This window comes from Platichthys flesus, chromosome 8 (genome assembly GCF_949316205.1).
Source record: "Platichthys flesus chromosome 8, fPlaFle2.1, whole genome shotgun sequence".
NCBI classification, from domain to species: Eukaryota; Metazoa; Chordata; class Actinopteri; order Pleuronectiformes; family Pleuronectidae; genus Platichthys; species Platichthys flesus.
In genome coordinates this window covers 6,982,965-6,991,337 of record NC_084952.1, presented here as the reverse complement: position 1 = coordinate 6,991,337, position 8,373 = coordinate 6,982,965, and the positions used below count along the sequence as shown (strand labels likewise).

Genomic DNA, 8,373 nt, shown 5'->3' with positions numbered 1-8,373 from the left:
ACATTGAAACTGTTTACAGGGTGGTTCAAATGCTCAGTTTTTCTACATAGACTAAAAATACATTAGTTTGGTTTAGACTCCATCAGCAAAGATTCCTTTAGAAAATATAGCTGTATCTTTTTTAGTCAATCGTTAAGCCACGGGCCACTGGATCAAACTACTCCTTTCAATGGAACAGACAAATCATTGTCTGAGAAGCACAATCACCAGTTGATGCAGACATTAGGGTCAAAGTTATAAGACTGGTTGTAAACAGATGCTGAAACATTGCATTGGGAATTTATTTTGTATTTTAGCCTCCTCATTCACCAACAATTTAAATATAGTTTAAAAGTCTGATTTAGGAATGTTAATAACTGAGACACATACAAAAAAAACTACAATTCAATATCAAGAAGTTTCATTCTACATGTGCAATTAGCCCATAACCATTTCTTCAGTCTAGGTATGAAATGCTGTGGATAATTTTACCTTTTAATGAATAAGATTGAAGAGCCATTTAAAACTACATCACTGAAGTTGAAAGTATGAGGAATAATTATCTAGACTTCGAAAATATACCAAGGTCTCAAGTGGATTCAACAACATTCAAGAAAGAACACTCTTGATATATTAGTGGTTATGATACATACATCATGCTGTGGGTGAAGTGCAAGTTAAGTATCAGAGAGATTCAGTAGAGGGAATCTGGCCAATGATACCTAACCTGCAGGTCATTGACCTGACAGAAGAGCTTCAACAGGATAGCTCTTTTTTTTTATTGAATTTCAATTTCTGTTCTCTTGTTATCAACAAATCTGCCACTGCTAAAACACACAGCACTTTTAAAGCAGGCTCCTATGAGAGGATCGTTTTTTTATTTAATCTAACACTCCCAACATCCTCCCTCACTTTCTTTAAGATAAGGATACAGGTCAGCAAACATGTGTCACGCTGTCATGTTCAAAAGGTGCCAGTTTTCTTCACGCAGATGGACGGCCATTCATTACCACAGTTATGGTTGGACCAACCGACTGCAACAGAAAACATTTGTTCATTAATATTGTGTGCTTTAATCTTAAATATTAAAAAAATCTCGTCATTAACTGCTACTGGTAGTCGCTATGGAATTGATGTGACTGATGGAAATCTTACCCCTGGCATTAAGGTAGATGCACGGGTACTGGCTGAAGGTGTGCTGGGCACTCCAGGAGTTGTAGTCGAAGGGGCTCTGGTCCATCCACCTCCAGCCCTGCACACATACCATATGAAGTTTAACAACCAGCAGACTTTTATCAGACTTCATGAAGCCGAACTATGACAGTGAATCATATGCTGCAGGCACTTTGATGGATAGATTGATGGTGGATACCTGAAAGTAGAACCCCCCCATCCAGGCAAGGGTGCCTCCTTCCCTACTGGTCAACTGCTGCAGGAAACTGTACTCAAGCAAATCATGGGCAGATGCCAAGGTGGCTCCAACACTATTGCAATTGGCCTAAAAAAAAGACACAAACACAAATTGTTATAAACTTAAAAATTGCGATTTGACTGTCTCTGGGAATCTTTGAGTAAAGAATTTAACTTACCACAGCGTTGCTCCAAGATTTGTCAGCGCTCACATACAGATAGCAGCTGCTCTTGTATCTCTCCCAACCAGCAGGACACACAAAGAAACGACCTACAGAGCAGAGAGGAGCAATGTGACGTCATTATATTGTACAGACAGAGTCTGTTTCAATGTTTCATTTAAAGACAACCAACCTTTGACTGAAGGAGCCATCTCTCCAGCAGACAACATCTCAGGCTCTTCTGCTAAAGATGAAAAACAAGATATTATTTCACTATTAAACACAGAATAAAATTATTCACTCATTCATTCATCTCTTTACCTCCAGGAACAAACTCTCCAGCTTCATTTTCTGCATCTGAGACTGAAAGAGAAAACAGGAGCTCTGTTACAGACCGATCAGTCAAACACACAGTTGGTTTTTCAGGTTGTTTTCTATGTGAGAGCATCTTACCCAGGTTTTCCTCCTGTGGCTCCTGTTTTTCTTCAACTGGTTCAACGGCTTCAACTTAGCAGAGAACAGAAGGAAATGGAAGCTTCACGTCACTGGTCTATGATTTAATTTATTTACTTCATATTCATATTCAAACACAAAGGTGTGGATCAGGGATTCATATCATCCCCCTGTATCGTCCTATAAACTATGGGGGGTCACAGAGGTCACGTTCATGAAACTTCCGATATTGATTCTGACCTTCAGAATAAAAAGGTTCTGTGAGGTCAAATCTTGTTAATGTGATGTCAGTTGTTATTTATATACACTGAGGGAGTCATGTGGATTAATAATCAGCATCATGAAATCAGATTGATGCAACATGCATCTATTACTGCATGTTGTATATAACACGGTAACAATCAACAACTGATTATTAATGCTTCACATACTGTAAGATATTGTTCCCACATTAAAAAAGGCAAAGACACCAAAAATGCCAATCTGTGTGATGAAAAGTAATTTCACAATTTTCCACATTGTGTCCCTAACAGTTGCTTATCTTTTCATCTACATTTTTAAAAAAAACAACCTTTTCCTTTTCTGTTCATTTTTAACTAATTAACTGTATTTATTAATATTTCATGTTGTGTAGCAAGTAATTTACATGTGTACTTCTGATGACATGTGGAGCTGCACAACTATTTCCGAAGACATGAAACGGTGTGAAAAGTGAATCTGACCTGCTTTGGCTGTGACAGCAAGAACACTGCTGAGCACAACCGTGAGGAGGAGAAGGGTCTTCATGATGAATGGTTGAGGACGATGAAGATTGATGAAGAGACTAAACGTCTGGAGGGAGTCAGAGACAATCAAACCAGCAAACACACAGAAAATAAAATGGACTTCTGTGGAATGAGACGGAGAAAGAGCAAGAGGAGGCTGCTCTGCTCTTTATATACAAACCTGATCCAATCTTGATAACCTTGAATAAAATATTAACAATAAAATGTTAAGCCAATAAGGAAATAGTTACCTGAATGATAAAGTGATAAACAGTTATGATGCTGTCACCCAGAGAACCCTGTTTCTTTTACATGTGTTTGACAGAAAGTAAAATACTTTAGCAAGGCATTTGACTGGGATTAAATGTTAAGAAATTATACATTATTATGATTCTAATAGTAATAATATAACTCTAAACTTTATTCAATATTATGTGACTAAAGCAGGATTGACACATTTCAGGATAATAATGTCCGACATTAATACTTGATAAATACGAATCAGAATCAGGTTAATGTCCAATATTAGACATATGTGTATGTGCAGGAATTAATATAAAATATTACAAATCACATTGTGCAATTGGTGTTAATAAAGACTAGGGACTGGATCATGCAAAATACAGTTAGTCTTTCTTTGGCCACAGGAAGTTGAAGTGGGAGACAGCAAAGAGTCCATGTGTGTGTTATACAATGTAAAAAGCTTAATAAAGAAAGTGAACAGTACCAAAGTACAGTAGTAAAAACTTTTTCTTCGTCATTTTTTTAAACTCCCACTGTAAAACTATACAACCAGAGCAGACACACTGACCAAACTGCAAAAATAAAAAAAATTCTGGTTGTATTAAAGTTAATTATCTAACATGACTTAAGTGATATAACAGTTTTTGTAAACGTGCCAGTGCCCTGAAAGATAAACAGCCTAGGGAATTTACAAGGAAACCTGCAAAACCACACGTACACATGAACAAACAGTCAACTGTGGAACTGAAAATTAATATATGAAACAATAAACAAATTGGATTAATTTCACTCCATAAACAATGTCACTGTAAAACTGAAATTCTCTCATTTCTAGAAGTTGTTTTATATTATAAGTTTTGTTAAAAATACATAAAGTTATGTTATTATATGTAACAATCTCTCAATCATGCTCGGTTACAGGACTCGGTTACAGAATGTGTTGTGCAAGTGTTTTCCTGATGTAGCAGTTTTCATGTTGTGGATTTAGGATCTTCCTCACTGGAGAACACAGGTTCAGTGCAACATCACATACAAAACATCAAAGTCTTCCAGAGGCGCAAATTAGTTGCATAGTTATGCCGATGACCCACAACTCAATGTGTCTGCAGATCACACAGGATCAATTGATTTGCTCTTTTAAATGTTTACTAAATTTCAATGTCAGGATATCATTTTACCAGAATATAATTGAAATCAGTCACAATGTCAACATGGAGACACTCCTTGAATTTGAAGAAGAAATCTTGTTTCTCTATGATTTCAATGAGGGACAAACTGTTTAAGGTACTTTATTTAAGGATCATGTGGTGACATTAACCCAATGTAATGAATTCAAAGTGGGTCAGTGGACTGTCCACATGAGAGCACGCTGGGGACGTGTTCTCTTCTTGGCTCACTGGCCAATCACAAACGAGTTAATGACCTCCACCGATAAGGTTATGTTGTCTTCCCTGTCTCTTGATTTGTTTGTTGGATGGTTTGTTGGTTGTCAGCAGGATCACACAAAAAACTCTAGAGCAGATTTCCATGAAACTAGATGGAGGGATGAGACATGGGCCTAAGAAAGAAACATCAAACGTTGGTGCTCATCTGAACAAAGGGCTGGAGGCTGAAATAATTGTTTTGACTTTCTTTAACTTTAACTTTTAGATTATTCATATTTCAATAGGTCCCTCAGAAAAAAATTAATGGATCCTGATGAAAAAGAAGGCACATTTATAAAACTATCATCTATGAGTTTGTGCAATCTGGTTCAGCTTGAAGAATTTAAGACTATTGGCCCTTTGCAGAGGTATTCCCTCTCCTGTGAGCCATCCTGCATGTTAACATTATAGAGTAGTACAAAAGCAGTGTTAAACAGTGAGTAGATGCAATCAAGCATCTGAAGATTCTTGGAGTTGTACTTTATATTCTACATTATTATAATTATTGAATAGCGAACACATGCTAATTCTGCTGAATGGAGCAAGAATAACACTGTGCAATGTTCATTTCATTTATTTATTTAATACATTTTAACATCTTCTGAACATTATTCATCATAAAACATATATTCCAAAGTACAAAAACACAAGAAAAACAACTTTGCTGATCTTCAACCCGTTTACATATCGTAGCATTTGATTACATCACATTAAGAGAGAAGAAGTAGCATATACAGCAAGAAGCCATCAACAGATCTGTCACTGCAGAAACACTCTGCACCAACACTGCAAACTCCTGATCCAGGACAGATTGATCATTTTTTTCAAATCTCTGGTAAGCTAACAGGCAAAATGTCCTCCTTCACATTCTAATGATGATTGAGGTCAATAAACACGTGTGTGCTGCTGTCTGGTTTAGCAGCCATCAGTGCCCTTCCTGCAGATGGACGGCCATGTAATACCACAGTTATTATTGGCCCAACCAGCTGAAACAGAAAGAATGGGTTCATTAATGTTATGCTCAAATAATAAAAGCCTGATTTCACCTATAATGAGAACCATATTTTTTTTTTTATAGAGCACATATGGTGCTAGCTAATGAAGAGTAAAGAATTGATGTTACTGATAGAAATGTTATCTTACCGCTGGTTTTGACGTGGAGGCACTGGTATACGCTGACAGTGTGATGAGCGCTCCAGAAGTTGTAGTTCCAGGGACTCTGGTCCACCCACCTCCAGCCCTGGACACACGTAGCATGAAGTTTAACAACCATCAGACTTTTAACTATGACGATGAATGGTCTGTTTCTGTCTTTTTTAGTGTAATAACCTGGAAGTAAAGTCCCCCCATCCAGGCCACTGTGCTTCCTGCCCTACGGGTCAGCTGCTGCAGGAAGCTGTACTCAAACAAATCATGGGCAGAAGCCATGGTGGCTCCAAGATTATTGCAATTGGCCTGAAAGTGACACACACACACACACACACACACGTATACAGACATATATTGTGTTAAGTTAATGAAATGAGTTTTTTCATGTTAAAGAAAGATCAGTTGTCATTTGAGCAACAGGTACACTTTTTTTAGCTGTAAGTGAATCTTTGAGTAAATTTACCGCAGCGTTGCTCCAGGATTTGCCAGCGCTCACATACAGATAGCAGCTGCTCTTGTATCTCTCCCAACCAGCAGGACACACAAAGAAACGACCTACAGAGCAGAGAGGAGCAATGTGACGTCATTACATTGTACAGACAGAGTCTGTTTCAATGTTTCATTTAAAGACAACCAACCTTTGACTGAAGGAGCCATCTCTCCAGCAGACAACATCTCAGGCTCTTCTGCTAAAGATGAAAAACAAGATAGTATTTCACTATTAAACACAGAATATAATTATTCACTCATTCATTCATCTCCTTTACCTTCAGGAACAAACTCTCCAGCTTCATTTTCTGCCACTGAGACTGAAAGAGAAAACAGGAGCTCTGTTACAGACTGATCAGTCAAACACACAGTTGGTTGTTCAGGTTGTTTTCTATGTGAGAGCATCTTACCCAGGTTTTCCTCCTGCAGCTCCTGTTTTCCTTCAACTGGTTCAACGGCTTCGACTAAACAGAGAACAGAAGGAAATGGAAGCTTCACGTCACTGGTCTATGATTTAATTTATTTACTTCATATTCATATTCAAACACAAAGGTGTGGATCTGGGATTCATATCATCCCCCTGTATTGTCTTATAAACTATGGGGGATCACAGTGGTCACGTTCATGAAAAATTCCATATGGATTCTGACCTTCAGAATAAAAAGGTTCTGTGAGGTCACATCTTGCTAATGTGATGTCAGTTGTTATTTATATACACTGAATGAGTCATGTGGATTAATAATCAGCATCATGAAAACAGATTGATGCAAAATGCATCTATTCCTACATGTTGTATATAACACTTTAAAAATCATATACTGATGATTAATACTTCATATACTATAAGATATTGTTCCCACAATTACAAACGGCAAGGACGACAACATTTTCAATCTGTGTACTGAAAAGTACTTTCACAAATTTTTCCACATTTTGTCCTTAACGATTGATCATCATTTAATTTTTATCTACATTTCTAGAAAAAAAAATATATTCACTTTCTGTTTATTTCTATTCTTAACTAATTCACTGTTTTATTAATATTTCATTTTGTGCAGCAAGTAATTTACCTGTTTATTTCTGAAGACATGTGGACCTGCACAACTGTTTCTGAAGACACTATACGGTGTGAAAAGTGAATCTGACCTTCTTGCGCTGTGACAGCAAGAACACTGCTGAGCACAACCGTGAGGAGGAGGAGGGTCTTCATGATGAAGATGTTGAGGACGATGAAGATTGATGAAGAGACTTAACGTCTGGAGGGAGTCAGAGACAATCAAACCAGTTAACAGGCAGAAAATAAAGTAGACTTCTGTGAAAGAGACAGAGAAAGAGCAGGAGTCTTACCTGTGTGGTAGATGTGTGTTGAGGTTCTTCAGGTATCAGCTGATGCTGCAGTGATGAAGAGGAGGCTGCTCTGCTCTTTATATACAAACCTGAACCCCAGGTAGAGCACAGAGCAGCATGTGATCAATGCACTTTGATCTAAATTTGTCTTTTTTGTCTCTTGAAGACAACCTTGAATACTAAACAATAATAAATCACAAAGTCAATAAGGAAATAGTGTTATCAACAATATTGATTGGACTGATAAAGTGATGACCTGAGTGATAAAGTGATAAAACATTAATGATGCTGTGACCCAGAAAATACCTGACAGCTCTTATTTGAACATGTGATTGACAAAAAGTAAACAATTACTTTAGCAAGGCATTTGTACTGGGATTATACGTTAAGAAATTATACATTATTATGGTTCTAATAGTTCTAAGAATATTCTTATTTTGTAACAATAAACCCTTTTCACTTTTAAGTGACTGAAGCAGGATTTAAAGCATTTCTGTACTGCAGTTTGGAAAATGAAACCAGAAACTTACAAGTAACAAAAAGTGCTGGAATGTAACATCCAAAAACAATACTCGATAAACAAGAATCAGAATCAAGTTTATAGCCAATTAGGTTAACAATGAATATAATTTAATTTAAAAATGGAAAACAAAATTAAATATTTAAATATTACAAGTACAGTTAGTCCTTCTTTGGCCACAGGAAGTTGAAATGGGAGTTATTACTGCTCATAGTTCTTATATCATACAATACCTGTTAATACTGTATTATTCCATATATATTTGCTACTGTACATATCTTATTTATTTGCATTTCAAATACGCACAATACTCTGCACTTTAACTCCTTTTTTTGCACTTCTGGTTAGACGCTAAACTGCATTTCGTTGTATAAGTACTTGTACTGTGCAATGACAATAAAGTTGAATCTAATCTAATCTAATCTAACAAAGAG

At 36.7% G+C, this 8,373-nt stretch overlaps 2 protein-coding genes across 3 annotated transcripts; both read right to left on the bottom strand.

Moving 5' to 3' along the window:
- Positions 1 to 265: 265 nt before the first annotated feature.
- Positions 266 to 2,894, bottom strand: LOC133959383 (ladderlectin-like). Its single transcript, XM_062394538.1, has 7 exons — positions 2,726 to 2,894; positions 1,872 to 2,057; positions 1,744 to 1,794; positions 1,569 to 1,660; positions 1,352 to 1,477; positions 1,135 to 1,231; positions 266 to 1,013 (listed from the first exon to the last, which is right to left on the bottom strand). The coding sequence occupies exons 1-7, from the start codon at positions 2,787 to 2,789 to the stop codon at positions 943 to 945; spliced, it is 687 nt and encodes a 228-aa protein (XP_062250522.1). The 5' UTR covers positions 2,790 to 2,894; the 3' UTR covers positions 266 to 942.
- A 2,098-nt stretch (positions 2,895 to 4,992) lies between these two features.
- On the bottom strand, positions 4,993 to 7,545 carry LOC133959384 (type-2 ice-structuring protein-like). 2 transcript variants are annotated; one of them, XM_062394539.1, is made up of 9 exons: positions 7,420 to 7,545; positions 7,219 to 7,328; positions 6,483 to 6,536; positions 6,351 to 6,392; positions 6,222 to 6,272; positions 6,047 to 6,138; positions 5,764 to 5,889; positions 5,578 to 5,674; positions 4,993 to 5,420 (listed from the first exon to the last, which is right to left on the bottom strand). In XM_062394539.1, exons 2-9 carry the CDS (start codon positions 7,280 to 7,282, stop codon positions 5,350 to 5,352), a joined length of 597 nt encoding a protein of 198 aa, XP_062250523.1. In that variant the 5' UTR covers positions 7,283 to 7,328; positions 7,420 to 7,545; the 3' UTR covers positions 4,993 to 5,349. The 2 variants fall into 2 exon arrangements, with proteins under 2 accessions (XP_062250523.1, XP_062250524.1); XM_062394540.1 differs by having other exon boundaries at positions 6,222 to 6,269.
- Between the last annotated feature and the right edge of the window lie 828 nt (positions 7,546 to 8,373).